The 24432-nt window shown below is 37.2% G+C and overlaps 1 protein-coding gene across 3 annotated transcripts in view; it reads left to right on the forward strand.

The window, feature by feature from the left end:
• ARHGAP10 (Rho GTPase activating protein 10) overlaps positions 1–24432 on the forward strand; it is a 784460-nt gene that overhangs the window by 234836 nt on the left and 525192 nt on the right. For all 3 annotated transcript variants that reach the window (XM_053703724.1, XM_053703722.1, XM_053703725.1), the window contains exons 6-7: positions 6362–6472; positions 21332–21436. In XM_053703724.1, coding sequence (XP_053559699.1) covers positions 6362–6472; positions 21332–21436 — 216 coding nt within the window. The remainder of the gene's footprint in view (positions 1–6361; positions 6473–21331; positions 21437–24432) is intronic.

Genomic DNA, 24432 nt, shown 5'->3' on the forward strand with positions numbered 1-24432 from the left:
TGTATTTAGAAGTGACATTACCCCATAAGATTAAATCTATCTAGAAAAGTGCAAGGTGGGGGGATCAACTTATGCAAACACTTAAATAACTGTTACAAAAACATTGCAAAATTACTTTAATGCAGAGAGGAAAAATATGCCATTTTACTAGAAACTACTGCTTTTAAAAACCGAAATTATAGAACTAAATTTTACTAATGTAAAAATAAATGTGGAAAAATGTTGGCAAATGTAGTGAAGTTAAGTAAAAACTCTTATACTATTGATAAAATAACATTAAAAAATACTACTACAGAAAAAAATAGTATTGTTAATTAATATTAATTATATATATATAACCAAACGTATGTGGACATGCCTACTAATTATTGATTTCAGGTGTTTCAGCCATTGCTAAAAGGTGCATACAATCTGGCACATAGTCATTAAATCTACAAAGACAAACATTGGCAATACAATGAGTCATACTGAAGAGCTCAGGGTTTGGTCTAGGCCCCTTAGTTCCGGTCAAGGGTCATCTTAAAGGCACAGTCTACTCTACAGAATTTTTATTTCTTAAAAAGATAATCCATTTATTACCCATTCCCCAGTTTTGCATAACCAACACGGTTATATTAATAAACATTTTACCTCTGTGATTACCTTGTATCTAAGCCTCGGCAGACTGCCTATTTACTTCAACTATTTTGACTGACTTACATTTTAGACAATCTGTGCTAACTCATAAATAACTCCACGAGTGAGCGCAATGTTGTTTTTATGGCACACATGAACTAGCACTGTCTAGCTGTGTAAAACTGTGTAACACTTTCCAAATGCACTGAGGTAAGAGGCAGCCTTCAATGGCTTAGACATTAGCATATGAGCCTAGCTATGTTTAACTTTCAACAAAGAATACCAAGAGAGCAAAGCAAATATTGATGATAAAAGTAAATAGGAAAGTTGTTTAAAAGTGCATGCTAAATCATCAAAGTTCAATTTTGACTAGACTGTCCCTTTAATGCTACAGTATACAAAGACATTTTTGGCAATTGGGTGCTTCCAACTTTTTGGCAACAGTTTGGGCAAAGCCCTTTCTTGTTTCAATTTGACTGTGCCCTTGTGCACAAAGAAAGAACCCTGACCTCAAATCCCAACTAACATCTTTGGGATGAAATGGAATGCTGATTGTGAGCCAGACCTTCTCCGTCCAACATCTATACGTAAGGTGGCGGACTGAGCAGTCAGGCAATAGGACCTGGACCAAGGGATCTGCCTGTAAGGGGACCTGAACTGGGGGCTCATTATGTACTGCTTATGGTCACAGTTTGTTAAATGAGCTAGTGCAGCGGTTGTGACTGTGATAGAGCCGATGGCAAGCACATTTTAGTATGGGACAACTGCGCTAGTAGTTGTGAGCTGGGGCTGGCAGCAGATTATCAGGTACTACTGCAGTGCTGGCAACAGTAACTAAGTATTTAAGGGTGGGCAGAGTGGGTGTCCTGTCCTTGGTGTGGGTGCCCCGTGCCAGAATAGGGGCCCTGGTTGGCACCTGACATCAGCATGTCACAATTAAAAATTAATAAATGTATAAAATAATAAAGTATAATAACATAGCACTATTGGTTAATTGAAATAAATTCAGTTTTTATTTATTGAACATCTTAATACAGAGGTAAAATTTAGATTATTTTTTTCTAAATTGGAAATCCTATATTAAGACTCAAAATTCAGTGGTTCAAAGACAAATATTACATCCTTTCATAAATTCAAAGGTCTTTCTTGTGGAAAGAGAAAATTGGGATTAGCTGGCTATTTAACTCCATGTGTAAATATCCACACAATGCTTTAAAGGGACAGTCAAGTCCAGAAAAACTTTCATGATTTAAATAGGGCATGTCATTTTAAACAACTTTCCAATTTCCTTTTATCACCAATTTTGCTTGGTTTAGTTGAAATGCCAATTTCTTAGACCTTGAAGACTGCCTCTAATCTGAATGCATTTTGACCACTAGAGGACATTTAGTTCATGTGTTTCATATAGATAACATTGAGCTCATGCACGTGAAGTGACCTAGGAGTGAGCACTGATTGGCTAAAATGCAAGTCTGTCAAAAGAACTGAAATAAGGGGGCAGTCAGCAGAAGCTTAGATACAAGGTAATCACAGAGGTAAAAAGTGTTTTATTATAGGTGTGTTGGTTATGCAAAACTGGGGAATGGGTAATAAAGGGATTTTTTTTTAAACAACAAAAATTCTGGTGTTGACTGTCCCTTTAAGGGAGAATGACGAACACATGTATAATCAACCCTTGGAGTAGCTTTTGAAGCTGATCGTGGCCCCCTGTACTTAATTACAGAAGTGAGGTGGCTGAGAACACCGGCATAAGCTGGGCATGCTGGTGATGTCATCACACATGGGTATATAATATGGCTATAATAATGCAGATTTCTGTCTGTAACCTCACCAAATGTACAAATTAATGTCCCTTCTCTTTCAAAGCCGGCAGGTCTGTGTGCTGATTGTTCTCATGCAGTCAGTCTGCTTTGTCCTGCTTATGGCAGTACCTAAATATATGTATCTCAGATATGCTAAAGTCAAATTATCTATACAAACTCAGCATACATTTCAAAATTAAATAAAGTTTAGATCAACATAACTACTAAAACTGGTCAAAAGTTATTTTTAAATGGTTGCGAAACAGTGTATGCTTGAAAGATTCAGTTTTAATTGTCTTATTACTGTGTTTGTGAAGAGAACACTAAAATAAGACCAAGTGATAGTTCTCTATTGCCAGGTCTACTGCTCATTTGTTTTTATTAAGCGTATGCTGCATTCAGCGATGTCGGGCGGACATGATCTGCTACAGCGGATCATGTCCGTCCGACATATGATAAATTGGCCCCATGAAGCGCAATATGAGAATGCTTTTCTCATTGCTTGCATTTTATGTCTATAACAATGTGTTTTAACCTCCATGAATGGGTTAAACAAATAGTTAAACTCCACTGCATTTCACAGGTGATCCTGAGCTGTACATGGCTCGTGATTGGCAGCATTGCATATATGATGCTGCTGATTGGCTCAGCAGCTGTTTTCAGCTCCGGACTGGTATTGAATTGTCTGCTGTGGACTTATCTATGTTTTAAACCTCTTAAACTTATAGTTATAGGTAAACAATTGTACAATAGGAAATGCTCATTCAATGCAGCTTAATGTTCCTTTAAACTGTGTCTATATGATTGGATATATTGTGAGCCTGCTTACAAGAACGCATGAAACCATTCTGAATGCATATATGTGCACCTGGGCACTTGCATAGTCTGATTCAAGGCCAGAATGGCTGACCAGAGCACCAGGAGATTTCCCAATGGGCTGCAATAGAGCAGGCGGGTCAGCTATAATTTAACCTCTTCGTAACCGGGAATTTCAGAGAAGGATTTGGCCAAAATACTGGATACATTTTAGAATTGTTGCTATTACTCTGTTTAAACAGGAATAAAACCTTGTTTTTTTTATTTACTATGTATTTTTTTACAGTAGACAAGTGAAGGTATTGATCTAGGCCCATTTGGGTATACTTCATGCCACCATTTCACCACCAGATGCGACCATATAAAAAAAATTGTTGACTTTTTACAAACTTAGGGTTTCTCACTGAAATTATTTACATATCGTTTGTGCATTCATGACACAAATTATTGTAAAAGCTTCTCTGGGATCCCTTTTGTTCAGAAATAGCAGACATACATTGCTTTGCCATTGGTTTTTAGTAACTAGAAGGCCGCTAATTGCAGCTGCGCACCACACTTCTCCCTCCCAAACAGCTCTTTAACCCTCCTCTCAGTAATGGTGGCCATCTTTGGTACTGGCAGCTGTTTCCCAGTACCTAATTTATAAATATTGTTTTTCATTTTTATATTTATTTTTTTCTGTACTGTAATGGTCCACCCTCCTCTCCCCTCCCGGTGATACTCACATAGGGCACCCCCACCCCTCCATTCCACCCCTTTTCTGTAGTGCAGCTCCCTATCCCTTCCTCTCCCTTCATTTTTGTTTCTGCAGTGTAGCGCTCCTCTCACTCCCGTCCCACACTAGGATAATCATTTTTTACTGTGAAAAGGAATCATGGAAACTGAGTTGTAGTTTGCCTGAATAACGACAATATGATATTTTTTTTACAATAGACTAATATAATATACAGTATATATATTTTTTAAAATATTGTGAAGGGAGTATCCCAGTAATCTCTCCTTGAGAAAAATGGGGTGTTGTATTCTATAGACTTAATGGAAAATAGAGCTGTTCTTAACATTTTCCATGGCTGCTTTTAATTCCCAGTCTGGCCCTTACCATTACCGTTTCTATTAAGTTATTTTCTACCTATATTTTCTAGCATAGTGGTAAAGATGGTTGAAGTAATAATTATCTATTTGTGTTGAGAAATGGAAAACATAATGTTTTCCTTGGCATCCGCTAATTTCCCCAGAGGGGCCTATTCAAATGATTCTGTTTTTTTCCAGGGGGACTAGAAAAGACTAATGCGTGAGAAAACAAGTGAAGGATGTGCCTGTGTGACCTTTTAAGACAAGGCCATCTTTCAGAAGAAAATAGATTCCATTTTCAGTTTCTTTTCTAACATGAACTGATGAGAAGTAAAATATAAACTCTCACGGTTGCTAGCACAAATAAATAATTACATAAATATAAATTCTTTGTTTCAGCAAGGTCAGTCTTGTTTTCAATGCAGTAAATAAAGAGCCTACTTATATACGTGTCCTAATGTGACTTATTATTGCATTGAGTTATATAGTCATTTTCTAGATACACAACAATGTATTTCACAGTGTGAGAATACTGTACAACAAATCATATTATTATTTGTTAAACATCAGATATTTATCAAACCATTGAATGTCTTTTCTTTATATGCAGTTAATGAAAAGAATGTGCGGAAAAACATAATATACTGGATTGTGACTTAATAGGAAATAAAGCCTACACTTTTTTTTAATATCACATGCTATTTATAACATTATGAATCACTTTATTTTTACCCTGTACATGCTGACTGCTTTCATAAAATTAGTGGTAGAGATATCGGATCAGTTTGAAAACAAAGTTGGCGGAACAGCGTAAAAACATGTATGTGCTGCCTGGAAGTATGAAGGACTAAGTGCAAAATTACTTTACATTACTTTATGCAATCTTTTTTTTTACATATATGATAACAAACTTAGATTCCTCTCATTCTTTAAATGGACTGTAAACATCTTGAGATTTTTATATATTTATTTATATATTTGCAATTTATGTTCATTCATTATTTTGCCCCCTTTTCATGTTATTTAGCTCTGAAAATTGAGCAATTTCTAATTCTCAGAACTTAAATTTCACCCAGCTGACTTCTCAAGGCAAACTCTGCTACATATATGTTGCAAATTGGCTTTATAGCAAAACAATTTACTTTATACTGACTCCAGTAGCTGGAGGGTGGAGTTTGGCTATTGAGAAATAATTCTAGTAAAAAAGAAGGTTCATTTGTTTAAAAAAAAAAAAAAAAAAAAACTTGGCTAATGTTATTTTATAGCAACACAACAAAGATGTCTTGTAATTACAATGGGGCATATGTATCACGCTCCGTATGGAGCTTGATGCCCCGTGTTTCTAACGAGCCTGCAGACTCGCTAGAAACAGCAGTTATGAAGCAGCGGTCACAAAGACCGCTGCTCCATAACCTGTCCGCCTGCTCTGAGCAGGCGGACAGACATCGCCGGAAATCAACCCGATCAGGTACGATCGGGTTGATTGACACCTCCCTGCTGGTGGCCCATTGGCCGCCAGTCTGCAGGGGGCGGCGTTGCACCAGCAGCTCTTGTGAGCTGCTGGTGCAATGCTGAATACGGCAAGCGTATTGCTCGCCGTATTCAGCGAGGTCTGTCGGACCTGTTCCGCACTGTTGGATGAGGTCTGACAGACCTTGATAAATAGAGGCCAATGTGTTTACTAAACTTGTAATGCTACCTATTTACTGAAATATTAATTATTTTAATGTAAAGGTTTTGCAAATTAATTTTAGTTTTTTTTTTTGTTTTTAAGGCATATACTTTCATATGTAGCTGCATTCTTTTATCTTATAGACTATATATCCAAACTATAATGTATCAGTTTATTACAACTTGTAGACATTTCTATCTCAGAATGTCTGCTATGTAAATACCCATAAATAGTATTAAGGGACAATGATGAAAAGGAAAATGTTTCTGTTACATAGCTCTTATACTGCCAGGATATTAAACATGTATTCCTTAAAGGGTATGGCATGAGAGGTTCACTCCGGTTATTCTCGAGCTTTCAACAGATTTTTTTTTTCATTATTTAGGCAGATGGCCAAGTGGAACAAAATCGGCAGCATTTTTATGAGCTGTCACTGGAATATGTGTGTAAACTACAAGAAATCCAGGAGCGGAAAAAATTTGACTTTGTGGAACCTGTAAGTAAAGACAAAGGTACATGGAGAATTTATGACTAGGGACTTGTGTGAAAACAGGAATTTACTTTTTTTTTTAATACATAGGTCCATATTTAAACATACTTTCTTACATAAAACTCCGATTTTGAATCATTATAGCTCTTTTGCATAAGGCAGGGCTGGACAAATTTGTTTAACATCTACGAGCCAAAAACTTTAGGACTTCCCTATGGTATCTATGTATGTATGTATGTGTGTGTATATATATGTGTGTGTGTGTATGTATATATATATATATATATATATATATATATATATATATATATATATATATATGTGTGTATATATATATGTATATATATATATATATATATATATATATATATATAGTATTTTCACAATAGGACTGCACTCGCTGGATTTAAGCATAAAACTTATTTTATTGTGGTAACGTTTCGGAGTCCACAGACTCCTTCCTCAGACCAGTACAAACATGCAAGTGAACATAGTGCCTTATATATACAATAAGCCCCACCCATCTAACAATACCTGTGTGAATTGCGCCAAAAACATGGTTGTCATGGTGATGACCCCCTCAACCAAACAATATTGCCATACTACTAAGCTAATAAAATAGTAAAATATAGAGCAGAAATACCAACATATCATTATAGCAATGTATATCCCTGTAGACCAACATTTGCAGTATCAGGTTACACTGTGTTAACAATAATTCAGCACGAGATTCATGTTATAAAGTCACATTAAGCATGGAACAATTGAGTCACAATAATCTATCCCTAATTTACAGCTAGTTGGTTACTTATATGAGTCTGTATGTGTCCATAATTGAGGTTATTACACAGTCATCATATCACATATTGTTTAAATAAGCGTTACCCAGAATTGGAGAATCCTAGTAAATCTCTGCCACTGCTTTTGTAAACGCATCATGTTTGTCAGGTCATAACAGATCTAGATAATTGCTGATAATCATAGCAGACACCTCCGTATAGGAACATACCTTATGTAAAAATGCCAGTATCCCCAGTCTGACTAGTGATCTGCCAAATAGATGTGTTGCTGTCAAGTGCCAAGTTATGTGTCTCAGAGACGCTGAGCAGTGAACTCCGGCGTCTGTGGTGTAATTCCTCAAACCGCATGGCTAATTAGCATATGCGGCTGACGTCACCCGGCTTGCGCTACTGCTTGTAGTCATGGTAACCGCGGTGCGTTTATACAGCTTCAAGCCCTGACAGTATTATCAGAGTGATGTGAACACATTAGTGAGTGTTAGGTGGCCATGTAACAATACAGCAGTAGCTCACCCAATGTCATCAGAATGGTTACAACAGATGTAAAAGGGCAAGGTATTAAGGCTTCCACCGGTGGGGAATAATTTACATAGTGCACAACTTATAGTGCATAGTTAAAGTGTATTGTCACCCATATAGCTATTGTGGGGTAGTTGCTAAGGCTCTAGTAGTTAATCCCTTGTTAGGTTACCGCAGCTGTGGTGGCAAATGGGTCATATGAGAAAAAAACAAAAATGGACATAAAGATAAAACTAAATGTAAATACAGATACAACTAAGGCTTCCACTAGAAGCAACATAACATGGTCCAACACATTATGGTATCCCACATATCTCATTAAATAAGGTAGCATATTGTATTGTTACTCCAATTTTAAGCATATATCTGATACAGACTAACACAATGAGTATATATCTCAGGATACTTATTAGCATAACATTCGTTTAACAGTATTACCTCCTTGTGTCTGGATACCATTGTGTCCATATAGCTGAACCTCAAATAATATCATTGGTTCACTATTCATAATTGGCAATCAAGGAAGGGCATGTAATCTAGTTTAGTTCTGGTCCATACATAAGTCATTATAAGGTGTTAACTCCTTTTATAAGGTGGTGGTATTATAGTGGTCATAGACTTCCATTCATGATGGTGACAGGTGACTCCATGGAGAAATGAGAGTTATATTCATACTAGGTTCGGGGAGATGTCATGGTACCCTAACATTATCCAAGTGCCCTTCATTCCCATGTTTCAACCACCTCTGATAAGGCAACAGTAGAGACTCATGAGTGGCACGGATACCTAATCCAGTGTGTATCACATTGTGTAACATGAAACACACTGGTCAGTGTTCCAACCCTCATGTATAGTCAAGATCGAGGTGGTCCATCTTAGTGTGTATCCCAGAGCTACAAGTGACTATCCCTGGTTGGATATCAAGCTCTATCAAGTGTCCCACTATAGCGGGTGATTCACCACGGGTGAATCCTCACAAGTATGGGATCAGTGGTATATAACCACTCCACACTGTTATCAGAGGAAGCAATGCCAATCGTTAGACATATTTAGGCCCTTAGGATGTAGGGTACCAAGTCTGTGTATCCACCTCGTTTCACACTGAAGTAAGGCTTTGTCCCTGTCACCTCCTCGTTTAAGTGGTGGAACGTGGTCAATCAAGACGAATCTTAGGTCTGTTACCTTATGTTTGGCCATAAGGAAATGGCGTGCCACGGGTTGGTCCGATACCCCTTTGTCCAGGGCACTCCTTATGGCTGATCTGTGGTTCGCCATCCTGAGTCATGTTTAGTTGTGTTTCACGATTGCTGGCTTCAGTATTGTTTCTTAACACTCTAATCATTTGTGACTTTATAATTGCTTTTCTGGTGTGGGGAGGGTGGTTACTGGATGCTTCGAGTATTGAATTCCGGTCAGTTGGTTTAGTGTAGATAGTTGTACATAATGTGCCTTGTTTTTTGTAAATCCTAAGGTCTAGAAAGTCAATATAATTCCCATCGTATTTAAGTTCAAATTTGATTGGGGTCTCAAGCGCATTTATGTGCGTGACCCAATCCACCAGAGTGTCTTTTGTGCCATGCCATATGAAAAAGACATCGTTAATGTACCTTTTGTAGTGTTTCACTGTGTCAATATTATAGATGTCAATGGTTTCACGTTCAAATTGTTCCATATACAAGTTGGCATATGACGGGGCCATGTTCGATCCCATGGCTGTCCCCGTCAATTGCTGGTAAAATGTGTTTTCAAAACGGAAATAATTCAAGGTTAAGCATTTTTCCAATAGGTCCAGGATCAGAGAGATAGGTGGTCCCACGTATGGGAATCGTGTCAACGCCACTGCTACTGCCTTAAGTCCCTCCCTATGGGGAATGACCGTGTACAAGCTTCTTACATCCAGTGTGACTAATAAGTCATTGTCATCAACTTTATCCACCGTGTTGAGGATGGAAATGAGGTCACCTGAGTCCCTAATATATGAGTCCATAGATCTTACAAGGGGTTGTAAAAGGGCATCAACAAACTGTGCTATAGGTTGTAGTAAGGACCCTCTGGCTGACACAATTGGTCTTCCTGGGGGATTTTGTTGATCTTTATGTATCTTCTGTAAAGTGTACAATATTGGATGAATCGGATGAGTGGTCCTCAAGAAGTTGTATTCATCAATGTTGATCCAGTTCATCTGGTGTGCTTCTAATAGTGTACTGTCTATGTCCCTTTTGAACTCATTCGTTGGGTCCCGGGTTAATTTCTTATAGGTCTGGTGATCATCCAGTTGTCTTAAGATTTCCTTGCGATACTGTACATAGTCCATGACTATGATTGCTCCTCCCTTGTCCGCTGGGCATATGATAATGTCTGTGTCTTTGGCCAAGGTTTTTAGTGCCATTCTTTCTGCTTTATTGAGGTTAGGTCTGTGTTTCATTTGTTCTAGCTCCTTAGTGTCATTACCAATCAATCTGGTGTAGGTTTTAATGCTTGAGCCACAGGTTTTGGGTTCAAATTTGCTTTTAGGTTTAAATTGCTTTATTTCCCTTTCTATGGATATATCCTTAAAGTGTTCCTTTAATTTGAGGTTCCTTTGGAATCTTTGTATATCCAAGTAATTCTCAAAGTCATCATTAGTAAATGTGGGGATAAATGTGAGACCCTTATTTAGTAAACTAATCACACCTTCTTCCAGTGTCCTTTGACTAAGGTTGATGACTATATCAGGGTTTTTCATCTTGGTGGCAGGGGGGGTCTTCTGCCTACAGTAGTTCCCCCTCCGCGGGTGCGGCCTCGACCTCTTGTGTTTGCCGATCTTGTGGTTACCCCTAAAAAAGGTGTCTGTGATGGTGTGGGTGCCTGGTCTTGATGGTGTTGTTCGTAGTTCCCGGTCTCATTATCAGAGCCTGAGCTACTGTCAATAGTATTGAGATATCTTGATCTGTAGTTCTGTAGACGTCTCTGTCTCTGTGGGCCTCCTTGGTTACCACCATGGATCCATGCGTAAATTCTTTTGTCCTTATAGTCGTTGTCTACCGTTAGTAGTTTCTGGTTTTTAAAAGCTACCAATTCTTTTCTATAGTCACTGACTATAGCACAGTATATATATATATATATATATATATATATATATAATGTGCAAAAGTTTTAATTTGGAAAAAAAAAATGCTGTAAAGTAAGAATGCTTTCAAAAACAGAAATGCATCAATTCTTCTAGGGATTTTGTAGGCATATAGTCAGGTGCAGGATTATACAATAGAACCAAGCAGGTGCTAAAAATAATCAATTTAATATGTAGGCTGAAACACAATCATTAACTGAAACAGAAACGGCTGTGTAGGAGGAATAAAACTAGATGAGGAGCAGCCAAATTCCACTAATAAGGTGAGGTTACTGAAGACAGTTTAATGTCAAAATTCATACCTCATGGCAAGACTGGACACAGCAACAAGGCATAGGGCAGTTATACTACATCAGCAGAAATGAGGCAGAAATTTCAAGGCAGACAGGTTTCCAGATGTGCTGTCCCAGCTCTTCTGAAAAAGAACAAAAAAAACAAGCAACACTGAGGAAGACGCGGCCAAGGAAACCTAGTGCAGCAGATTAAAGACACAACATGTTTACTTCCCTTTACAATTAGAAGATGTCCAGCAGTACCATCAGCTAAAAATTGGCAGAAACAAGTGGAACCCTGGTACATCCATCTACTGTGTCCAAAAAGCCAATACCTCTAACATGAAAACAAGACCAAGAGACTCAACTATACACTAAAACACAGGAACTGGAGTGCATAAAAATGACAGCAGGTGCTCTGGACTGATGCCACAACATTTGAAATATTTGGCTGTAGCACAAGGCAGTTTTTTTGTCAAATTGCTGGAGGTTGGTACAAGAATGATTGTCTGCAGCCAATAACGAAGCATGGTGGAGGTTCCTTGCAAGTGTGGGGCTGCATTTCTTCAAATGGAGTTGGGTATTTGGTCAGAATGAATAGTATCATCAATGCTGAGAAGCACAGGCAGATACTTATCCACCAATACCATCATGGAGGCATCTGATTGGCCCCAAATGTATTCTGTAGCCCAAACATAAAGGCCAAAGTTATTAACTATCTTCGGTGTAAACTAAGGAGATCTCAACATCGAGTCTGTCTGGGATTAAATGAAGAGACAGAAGCAACTGAGGCTGCCTTAAACCACAGAAGAACTGGGGTTAGTTCTCCAAGATGTTTGGAATAACCTAACTGCCGAGTTCCTTTAAAAACTGTGTGCAAGTGCATCAAGAAGAATTGATGTTGTTTTGAAGGCAAATGGTGGTCACACTAAATATTGATTTGATTTAGAGTTAATTGATAAAAAGATAAACTATTAACATTTATATTTCTGAAAGCACTCATACTTTACAGCATTTTTTTTACACCTGTCATTTTTTTCACATCAAAGGTTGAAGTCTGTGCTCCATGACAGCACTGTGTTAGGTAGGGAATTTATACTAACTATAATGTGAATGTACCATATAACTAGGGTTGCCACCTCAGCCATGTTTTCCTGGACACTTATGAGTTACACATGCTGCAGGGTGTGCAGGGAGGAATATGAATAGTGAATATAGATAGTGATGTCTAGAAACACAATACATGTTCCTCCCTGCACACCCTGCAGCATGTGTAACTAATAAGTGCCCAGGAAAGCATAGCTGAGGTGGCAACCCTACATATAACATTTAACACAGGTCAGATAAATTATAACATACCATGTTTATTGAAATGGCTTATGCATGTAGGAGTTGCATTTAGTTTACTTACCCATAGGTAAAGTAATTGTGACAATGCAAGGAAAATTTAAAGGGTGGTTTCAGGTTTAAAACACAAGTATAGACTGGTATAAATATGCAGTCAGTGAAGCACAAACAGGAAGTTTTTATGCATTAAAGGCCAAACAATAAGTTTATAAATTAAGTTATGTAAAAAGCAGCACTAACCTGGCTTATAGATTGTTAGACTCTGCTGCCTTAATGTGACTCTGGAATACAGATAAGATAGGAGCAGATATGTCCTTAGACAAATGCGTTACATATGAAGTGTTTATTTCTCTACTAGCTTTTACTGTTTTATTTAGTTTTAATAAATTATGCACATCTAATTAGAATTTTTGAATTATTTTTGAGTGAATTTAGATCCCCTGATGCTGCATTATTAACTGCAATCTATTTAACCCCTTAAGGACCACAGCACTTTTCCATTTTCTGACCATTTGGGACCAAGGCTATTTTTACATTTTTGCGGTGTTTGTGTTTAGCTGTAATTTTCCTCCTTTACTGTACCCACACATATTAAATAGCGTTTTTCTCACCATAAAATGGACTTTCTAAAGATACCATTATTTTCATCATATCTTATAATTAAATTAATAAAATATGAGGAAAAAATGAAAAAACCTACACTTTTTCTAAATTTGACCCCCAAAATCTGTTACACATCTACAACCACTAAAAAACACCCATGCTAAATAGTTTCAAAATATTGTCCTGAGTTTAGAAATACCCAATGTTAACATGTGCTTTGCTTTTTTGCAAGTTATAGGGCAATAAATATAAGTAGCACTTTGCTATTTCCAAACCACCTTTTTTCAAAATTAGCGCTATTTACATTGGGACACTGATATCTTTCAGGAATCCCTGAAAATCCCTTGACATGTGTGTGTGTGTATGTATGTATATATATATATATATATATATATATATATATGTATATATATATATATATATATATATATATATATATATATATATATATATATTTATTTCATGTAATTAGCAAGAGTCCATGAGCTAGTGACGTATGGGATATACATTCCTACCAGGAGGGGCAAAGTTTCCCAAACCTCAAAATGCCTATAAATACACCCCTCACCACACCCACAAATCAGTTTTTACAAACTTTGCCTCCTATGGAGGTGGTGAAGTAAGTTTGTGCTAGATTCTACGTTGATATGCGCTCCGCAGCAGGTTGGAGCCCGGTTTTCCTCTCAGCGTGGAGTGAATGTCAGAGGGATGTGAGGAGAGTATTGCCTATTTGAATTCAATGATCTCCTTCTACGGGGTCTATTTCATAGGTTCTCTGTTATCGGTCGTAGAGATTCATCTCTTACCTCCCTTTTCAGATCGACGATATACTCTTATATACCATTACCTCTACTGATTCTCGTTTCAGTACTGGTTTGGCTTTCTACTACATGTAGATGAGTGTCCTGGGGTAAGTAAGTCTTATTTTCTGTGACACTCTAAGCTATGGTTGGGCACTTTTGTATAAAGTTCTAAATATATGTATTCAAACATTTATTTGCCTTAACTCAGGATGTTCAACGTTCCTTATTTCAGACAGTTAGTTTCATATTTGGGATAATGCATTTGAATAAATCAATTTTTTTCTTACCTTAAAATTTGACTCTTTTCCTGTGGGCTGTTAGGCTCGCGGGGGCTGAAAATGCTTCATTTTATTGCGTCATTCTTGGCGCGGACTTTTTTGGCGCAAAAAGTTTTTTCTGTTTCCGGCGTCATATGTGTCGCCGGAAGTTGCGTCATTTTTGACTTTTTTTGCGCCAAAAGTGTCGGCGTTCCGGATGTGGCGTCATTTTTGGCGCCAAAAGCATTTAGGCGCCAAATAATGTGGGCGTCTTTTTTGGCGCTAAAAAATATGGGCATCACTTTTGTCTCCACATTATTTAAGTCTCATTATTTATTGCTTCTGGTTGCTAGAAGCTTGTTCACTGGCATTTTTTCCCATTCCTGAAACTGTCATTTAAGGAATTTGATCAATTTTGCTTTATATGTTGTTTTTTCTATTGCATATTGCAAGATGTCCCAGATTGACACTGAGTTAGAAGATACTTCTGGAAAAACGCTGCCTGGTGCTGGATCTACCAAAGTTAAGTGTATCTGTTGTAAACTTATGGTATCTGTTCCTCCAGCTGTTGTTTGTAATGAATGTCATGACAAACTTGTTAATGCAGATAATATTTCCTTTAGTAATGTTACATTACCTGTTGTGGTTCCATCAACATCTAATACTCAGAGTGTTCCTGTTAACATAAGAGATTTTGTTTCTAAATCTATTAAGAAGGCTATGTCTGTTATTCCCCCTTCTAGTAAACGTAAAAGGTCTTTTAAAACTTCTCATTTTTCAGATGAATTTTTAAATGAACATCATCATTCTGATTCTGATAGTGGTTCCTCTGGTTCAGAGGATTCTGTCTCAGAGGTTGATGCTGATAAATCTTCATATTTATTCAAAATGGAATTTATTCGTTCTTTACTTAACCCTTTAAGGACACAGCTTTCAGTTTGCTCAATTGTTTTATGACGGAAAAATTCCGTCATATGTCCTTAAGAGGTTAAAGAGGTTTTAATTGCTTTAGAAATAGAGGATTCTGGTCCTCTTGATACTAAATCTAAACGTTTAAATAAGGTTTTTAAATCTCCTGTAGTTATTCCAGAAGTTTTTCCTGTCCCTGATGCTATTTCTGAAGTAATCTCCAGGGAATGGAATAATTTGGGTAATTCATTTACTCCTTCTAAACGTTTTAAGCAATTATATCCTGTGCAATCAGACAGATTAGAATTTTGGGACAAAATCCCTAAGGTTGATGGGGCTGTCTCTTCTCTTGCTAAACGTACTACTATTCCTACGGCAGATAGTACTTCTTTTAAGGATCCTTTAGATAGGAAGATTGAATCCTTTCTAAGAAAAGCTTACTTATGTTCAGGTAATCTTCTTAGACCTGCTATATCTTTAGCGGATGTTGCTGCAGCTTCAACTTTTTGGTTAGAAGCTTTAGCGCAACAAGTAACAGATCATAACTCTCATAGCATTGTTAATCTTCTTCAACATGCTAATAACTTTATTTGTGATGCCATCTTTGATATCATTAGAGTTGATGTCAGGTATATGTCTCTAGCTATTTTAGCTAGAAGAGCTTTATGGCTTAAAACTTGGAATGCTGATATGTCTTCTAAGTCAACTTTGCTTTCCCTTTCTTTCCAGGGTAATAAATTATTTGGTTCTCAGTTGGATTCTATTATCTCAACTGTTACTGGAGGGAAAGGAACTTTTTTACCACAGGATAAAAAATCTAAAGGTAAATTTAGGTCTAATAATCGTTTTCGTTCTTTTCGTCACAATAAGGAACAAAAGCCTGATCCTTCGCCCTCAGGAGCGGTATCAGTTTGGAAACCATCTCCAGTCTGGAATAAGTCCAAGCCTTTTAGAAAACCAAAACCAGCTCCCAAGTCCACATGAAGGTGCTGCCCTCATTCCAGCTCAGCTGGTAGGGGGCAGATTACGTTTTTTCAAACAAATTTGGATCAATTCAATTCACAATCTTTGGATTCAAAACATTGTTTCAGAAGGGTACAGAATTGGCTTCAAGATAAGGCCTCCTGCAAAGAGATTTTTTCTTTCCCGTGTCCCAGTAAATCCAGCAAAGGCTCAAGCATTTCTGAAATGTGTTTCAGATCTAGAGTTGGCTGGAGAAATTATGCCAGTTCCAGTTCTGGAACAGGGGCTGGGGTTTTATTCAAATCTCTTCATTGTACCAAAGAAGGAGAATTCCTTCAGACCAGTTCTGGATCTAAAAATATTGAATCGTTATGTAAGGATACCAACATTCAAAATGGTAACTATAAGGACTATTCTGCCTTTTGTTCAGCAAGGGCATTATATGTCCACAATAGATTTACAGGATGCATATCTGCATATTCCGATTCATCCAGATCACTATCAGTTTCTGAGATTCTCTTTCCTAGACAAGCATTACCAGTTTGTGGCTCTGCCGTTTGGCCTAGCAACAGCTCCAAGGATTTTTACAAAGGTTCTCGGTGCCCTTCTGTCTGTAATCAGAGAACAGGGTATTGTGGTATTTCCTTATTTGGACGATATCTTGGTACTTGCTCAGTCTTCACATTTAGCAGAATCTCATACGAATCGACTTGTGTTGTTTCTTCAAGATCATGGTTGGAGGATCAAATTACCGAAAAGTTCATTGATTCCTCAAACAAGGGTTACCTTTTTAGGTTTCCAGATAGATTCAGTGTCCATGACTCTGTCTGTGACAGACAAGAGACGTCTAAAATTGATCTCAGCTTGTCGAATCCTTCAATCACAATCATTCCCTTCGGTAGCCTTATGCATGGAAATTCTAGGTCTTATGACTGCTGCATCGGATGCGATCCCCTTTGCTCGTTTTCACATGCGACCTCTTCAGCTCTGTATGCTGAACCAGTGGTGCAGGGATTACACAAAGATATCTCAATTAATATCTTTAAAACCGATTGTACGACACTCTCTGACGTAATGGACAGATCACCATCGTTTAGTTCAGGGGGCTTCTTTTGTTCTTCCGACCTGGACTGTAATTTCAACAGATGCAAGTCTGACAGGTTGGGGAGCTGTTTGGGGGTCTCTGACAGCACAAGGGGTTTGGGAATCTCAGGAGGTGAGATTTCCGATCAATATTTTGGAACTCCGTGCAATTTTCAGAGCTCTTCAGTCTTGGCCTCTTCTAAAGAGAGAATCGTTCATTTGTTTTCAGACAGACAATGTCACAACTGTTGCATACATCAATCATCAAGGAGGGACTCACAGTCCTCTGGCCATGAAAGAAGTATCTCGAATTCTGGTATGGGCGGAATCCAGCTCCTGTCTAGTTTCTGCGGTTCATATCCCAGGTATAGACAATTGGGAAGCGGATTATCTCAGTCGCCAAACGTTACATCCGGGCGAATGGTCTCTTCACCCAGAGGTATTTCTTCAGATTGTTCAAATGTGGGGTCTTCCAGAAATAGATCTGATGGCTTCTCATCTAAATAAGAAACTTCCCAGGTATCTGTCCAGATCCAGGGATCCTCAAGCGGAAGCAGTAGATGCGTTGTCACTTCCTTGGAAGTATCATCCTGCCTATATCTTTCCGCCTCTAGTTCTTCTTCCAAGAGTAATCTCCAAGATTCTGAGGGAATGCTCGTTTGTTCTGCTGGTGGCTCCAGCATGGCCTCACAGGTTTTGGTATGCGGATCTTGTCCGGATGGCCTCTTGCCAACCGTGGACTCTTCCGTTAAGACCAGACCTTCTGTCAAAAGGTCCTTTTTTTCCATCAGGATCTCAAATCCTTAAATTTAAAGGTATGGAGATTGAACGCTTGATTCTTAGTCAAAGAGGTTTCTCTGACTCTGTGATTAATACTATGTTAAAGGCTCGTAAATCCGTATCGAGGGAGATATATTATAGAGTCTGGAAGACTTATATTTCTTGGTGTCTTTCTCATAATTTTTCCTGGCATTCTTTTAGAATTCCGAGACTTTTACAGTTTCTTCAGGATGGTTTGGATAAAGGTTTGTCTGCAAGTTCCTTGAAAGGACAAATCTCTGCTCTTTCTGTTCTTTTTCACAGAAAGATTGCTAATCTTCCTGATATTCATTGTTTTGTACAAGCTTTGGTTCGTATAAAACCTGTCATTAAGTCAATTTCTCCTCCTTGGAGTTTGAATTTGGTTTGAACCTATGCATTCTTTGGACATTAAATTACTTTCTTGGAAAGTTTTGTTCCTTTTGGCCATCTCTTCTGCCAGAAGAGTTTCTGAATTATCTGCTCTTTCTTGTGAGTCTCCTTTTCTGATTTTTCATCAGGATAAGGCGGTGTTGCAAACTTCTTTTAAATTTTTACCTAAGGTTGTGAATTCTAACAACATTAGTAGAGAAATTGTGGTTCCTTCATTATGTCCTAATCCTAAAAATTCTAAGGAGAAATCATTGCATTCTTTGGATGTAGTTAGAGCTTTGAAATATTATGTTGAAGCTACTAAGAATTTCCGAAAGACTTCTAGTCTATTTGTTATCTTTTCCGGTTCTAGGAAAGGTCAGAAGGCTTCTGCCATTTCTTTGGCATCTTGGTTGAAATCTTTAATTCATCATGCTTATGTCGAGTCGGGTAAAACTCCGCCTCAAAGGATTACAGCTCATTCTACTAGGTCAGTTTCTACTTCCTGGGCGTTTAGGAATGAAGCTTCGGTTGATCAGATTTGCAAAGCAGCAACTTGGTCTTCTTTGCATACTTTTACTAAATTCTACCATTTTGATGTGTTTTCTTCTTCTGAAGCAGTTTTTGGTAGAAAAGTACTTCAGGCAGCTGTTTCAGTTTGATTCTTCTGCTTATAATTTCAGTTTTTTTCATTATAAGATTTAAACTTTGTTTTGGGTGTGGATTATTTTCAGCGGAATTGGCTGTCTTTATTTTATCCCTCCCTCTCTAGTGACTCTTGCGTGGAAGATCCACATCTTGGGTAGTCATTATCCCATACGTCACTAGCTCATGGACTCTTGCTAATTACATGAAAGAAAACATAATTTATGTAAGAACTTACCTGATAAATTCATTTCTTTCATATTAGCAAGAGTCCATGAGGCCCACCCTTTTTGTGGTGGTTATGATTTTTTTGTATAAAGCACAATTATTCCAATTCCTTATTTTTTATGCTTTCGCACTTTTTTCTTATCACCCCACTTCTTGGCTATGCGTTAAACTGATTTGTGGGTGTGGTGAGGGGTGTATTTATAGGCATTTTGAGGTTTGGGAAACTTTGCCCCTCCTGGTAGGAATGTATATCCCATACGTCACTAGCTCATGGACTCTTGCTAATATGAAAGAAATGAATTTATCAGGTAAGTTCTTACATAAATTATGTTATATATTTTAGAAGACATCCGAAAGTATTGATCTAGGCCAATTTTGGTATATTTCATGCTACCATTTCACCGCCAAATGCGATCAAATAAAAAAAAATCATTCACTTTTTCACAATTTTTTTTCACAAACTTAAAGGGACAGTCTAGTCAAAATTAAACTTTCATGATTCAGATAGGACATACAATTTTAAACAACTTTCCAATTGACTTTTATCATTAAATTTGCTTTGTTCCCTTGGTGGTATTTTTGAAAAGCTAAACCTAGGTAGGCTCAAACTGATTTCTAAACCGTTGAAAACCGCCTCTTAGCTCAGAGCATTTTGAAAGTTTTTCACAGTTACATAGTACTAGTTCATGTTTTTCCATATAGATAACATGGAGTTATTTAGGAGTCTGTCCTGATTGGCTAAACTGCATGTCATTTAAAAGCACTGAGATAAGGGGTCAGTCTGCAGAGGTTTAGATATAAAGTAATCACAGAGTTAAAACATATATTAATATAAATTTGTTGGTTATGCAAAACTGGGTAATGGGTAATAAAGGGATTATCTATCTTTTTAAACAATAACAATTCTGGTGTAGACTGTCCCTTTAAGGTTTTATCACTGAAATTATTTACAAACAACTTGTGCAATTATGGCATAAATGGTTGTAAATGCTTCCCTGGGATCCTCTTTGTTCAGAAATAGCAGACATATATGGCTTTGGCATTGCCTTTTGGTAATTAGAAGGCCGCTAAATGCCACTGCCCACCACACGTGTATTATGCCCAGCAGTGAAGGGATTAATTAGGGAGCATGTAGGGAGCTTCTAGGGTTAATTTTAGCTGTAGTGTAGTAGACAACCCTAAGTATTGATCTAGGCCCATCTTGGTATATTGCATGCCACCATTTCACCACCAATCAAATAAAATAAAAAAACTTTACATTTTTCACAATTTTAGGTTTCTCACTGAAATGATTTACAAACAGCTCGTGCAATTATGGCACAAATGGTTGTAAATGCTTCTCTGGGGTCACCCTTGTTCAGAAATAGCAGACTTATATGGCTTTGACGCTGCTTTTTGGTAATTAGAAGGCCGCTAAATGCCGCTGCGCATCACACGTGTATTATGCCCAGCAGTGAAGGGGTTAATTAGGGAGCTTTTAGGATGCTTGTAGGGTTAATTTTAGCTTTAGCATCGGAGGGGTAAGAAAGGTTATTGCAGGATGCCTCGATATCGAGGTATCACTTCAATAACCGGAAAGCGTCTGGAAGCGATCAGGATCGCTTCCACCGCTTTCCAACACCGACGACGTACGCCGTACGTCCTCGGTCGTTAACTGTTTTTTATTTTAGGACGTACGGCGTCGGTCCTTAAGGGGTTAAACACATACACTTCTTTAATTTATGCTGTTGATGATCTATTTTATTAATTGTGCTGCCTAAAAAACTTTTGTATTTTTATGTTTTTAATTGTTTAGTGATGATTCCTGATCATTATTTGTTTACATATTTTTTTTTTCATCGCCACTGCATTATTAAAAATCTCCCCCCCCCCCCCGAAACTTCTATCAATTTTAAGACTTAAGGGGATATGAAACCCAATTTTTTTTCTTTCATAAATGAGATGGAGCATTACATTTTAAACATTTTTTCTCTTCTGTTTTCAAATTTTCTCTTTTCCCTTTCTATTCTTTGTTGAAGAGCACTACTGGTTACAAGCAGAAACTGAGGCTGATCTAATCAGCAGCGCTAGTTGAATATCATGGGTTGAATATTTTCTTGTTAATTAATAATGAATGTTATGTGAATATTACCATTGGATATCTGTGTTTATTTACAGATGTTGGCATTTTTTCAAGGGATCTTCACGTTCTACCACCAAGGGTATGAACTTGCTAAAGATTTTAACCACTACAAACTGGATTTACAAATTAACATCCAAAATGTAAGTGATGGTAACACAAAGTCTGTAGGGTTCTCTCTTTTGCTCACAATTGCCCATACATATTATGTTAACTTACTTAAAGGGATAGAAATTACTAAATTGAAATGTGCATGGGTGCATTTCAATTTTAAATATAAGCATTTTTGTAAAATACTTCCATTAGCAAAAATGCTTCTAGTAAAGGTTATTACTGTTTTTAAGCAGCATACGTACATATTCTGTGAGGGCCTGTGTACCGCCTGCTCAGAGAGGTGTCTGTGGTGTGTATTGCTTCTGAAGATGTCATTTGTGTCATACAAGCTACTGCTGACCCTCTGAAAAGTTGTGATGACTGAATGCTGGTGCTGTCTTTCAAAATTGCTTCTATTTCAAATTGAAATGCCCCTATGCACATTTCATTTTTGAACTTTCTATCCCTCTAAAAATAGTAATCACACTTTTTGAGTAAGAAAAGCCTGCACAAGCCTTTATGGTTGTGCCATAGAATAATAATTGCTTTACTTGTATTGTTCCCTTAAATGTTCCTACCCACAAACCAAGCTGAATAGGGGACGCACAATAGCAATATGGTTACCTTATGAAATGAATAAACGTAGAAGATAACAAGCAGAACATATATAGTCTAAGCATCTGGATAGAGGATTGAACCCTCTTAAAATCTTCAAAGTTTTACTGATATGGATTTAAAAAGTTTACTTTTATTTACATTAATGTTAGTTGTATACTTTTAGTGTGCAAGTGCTTAGCGTCTTTTGTCTGTGTCCCTTTAACTACAAGCAAAGGACTAGTAATAAATTAACTGATTTAGCACAGATGTCACCAGTACTTCTGGGTATATTAGGTGCGAATAATTGTTTACTGTGTCACATGGAGTTATAGAGATTTCCTATTTTTATTGCTATACATTATAAACCCCAGAACAGTGAGCCGGGCGTTCTCACCAGATATGCTCTTCATATATTGGAGTGTTGTTTCAAATGACATTTTATTTCAGAATGCGGTAAACTAGCAACCAAGAGCGTTACATTCTAACCTGCAGGTGCTTTGTATGATGGGTCTGTTGTATTTTGCATAGTAATATCTTTGTGAGGTGTATAAAGAATTGTTTAGAAGTCTGTTTTTTTTTATTGAATGATAGATAAAAGTAATGCATGACCTTGAATGATTTTGTTTTCTATTACATTAGCTTTGCAGAAACAAATAGTTCCGCATCTCCATAATAAATAAAAGCAAGCAATTTACAAAACATTTATGTGGGCTGGATTCAACATTAATATGAGTTAGCAGCATGAGAACACAAGATTACATGTAAAAATACATATTGTTTAACCTTTATCTTTTTATTTATTCTTGCCTTCAATAATAACATAAGATGTCCATATACATACTAAAACAAGTGTATTTTATTTATTGTATATTTTTATGGTATTGGACGAGGAACAGCATTTTGGGAATAATCATACACACTAATGTTTTAAGAATTCTCTCTTTCTTATTTTTTAATTACATTTTACTTTGAGATGCAGTGAGATCCAGTGCTTGGATGTCAGTAATTCAGTACTGGTTGAACTAACTGTAAGGAATAACCTGATCAGAAGGCAAGTGTGACAATGAAAACACATTGTATAAATGTTACTATATACTGCCACCTAGTGGAAAATGTGGAAATATGTATCTAAATTAAATTTAACATAAAAACTCTCCTGTACTAAAACATAAAAGTATTTATCCTTAAAGCAACAGTAAAGTTAAAATTCAAATTTCATGATTCAGATAGAGCATGTGATTTTAAAAAAACTTTCCATTCTACTTCTTTTATCAAATTTGCTGTGATTGCTTAAAATACAGTACTTTGTTAAAGGGCCATAATACCCAAATGTTGAAACACTTGAAAGTGATGCAGCATAGTTGTAAAAAGCTGACTAGAAAATATCTCCTGAACATCTCTATGTAAAAAAGAAAGATATTTTACCTCAAAAGTTCCTCAGTAGCCACCTCCCATTGTAAAGGATTTCTAAGCAGCATTTTAGTGTGTTTGTCCTGGGACATCTGAAAGGGCGAGCTTATGTGCACTCTCATCTTATTTCACCAATCAGGTAAAGTAAGTTTACAATGAAATTTCATGAGAGTCAAGTCAAATCTCATGAGATCACAGTAAAAGTTCATGACCTCAGGACTGCTGATGCTGATTGGCTGCTGTTCATTTCTTCATTTTTTTAAATTTTTTTACCTGCAGCTGAGCAGCAGCTGAGTATAACTTTTTACACAGAACTTACTCTGCTGAGCTGAGGAGATTGTGAGGTAAAATATCTTCCTTTTTTACATAGAGATGCTCAGGTGATATTTTCCTGTCAGCTTTTTACAGTTATACTGCATCAGTTTCAAGTGATTTAGCATATGAGTATTATGTCCCTTTAAGAGTAGGCTGATAGAAGCTCAGGAGCGTACACATGTCTTTAGCAGTCTATGGCAGCAGTGTTTGTATGTATAACATTGATATAAACAAAGTTGCAAGATGGCTAGAGATACATGCACGCAGTATGTTTAATAAGCATAGACAAGCGCCCCTCTAGTGAGGGTGCCTGTAAGCACATGCCTACTCTGCCTTAATATAAATCTGGCCCTGCTCCCAAGCTTACCTATGATTACTCTTTAATAAAGGGTACCAAGAGAAATAAGGAAAATTAATAGATGTAAATTGGAGAGTTGTTTAAAATGTTATGCTCTATCCAGTCCATTTAAGTTTAATTTTGACTTGACTGTCCCTTTAAGGTCATAAAGAACAGTACTGTGGAAGATAAAGCCTAGTTCTTAGCACATTTGTGTGGTTTGCTGTTGGCATTAGAGGGTCACAGCACTGAGCACAAGTGTGTAAAAAAACATTTTTGGTGATGAAGATTGCAATGTAAAGTACAAACAGTCATCAGTGCCACTGTTTTCCTTAGGATTTTTTAAAAGAAGCAACAAAGTAAATGTTTTCCCTCCTCACATATAAG

Source organism: Bombina bombina, chromosome 2 (assembly GCF_027579735.1).
Source record: "Bombina bombina isolate aBomBom1 chromosome 2, aBomBom1.pri, whole genome shotgun sequence".
Lineage (NCBI taxonomy): Eukaryota > Metazoa > Chordata > Amphibia > Anura > Bombinatoridae > Bombina > Bombina bombina.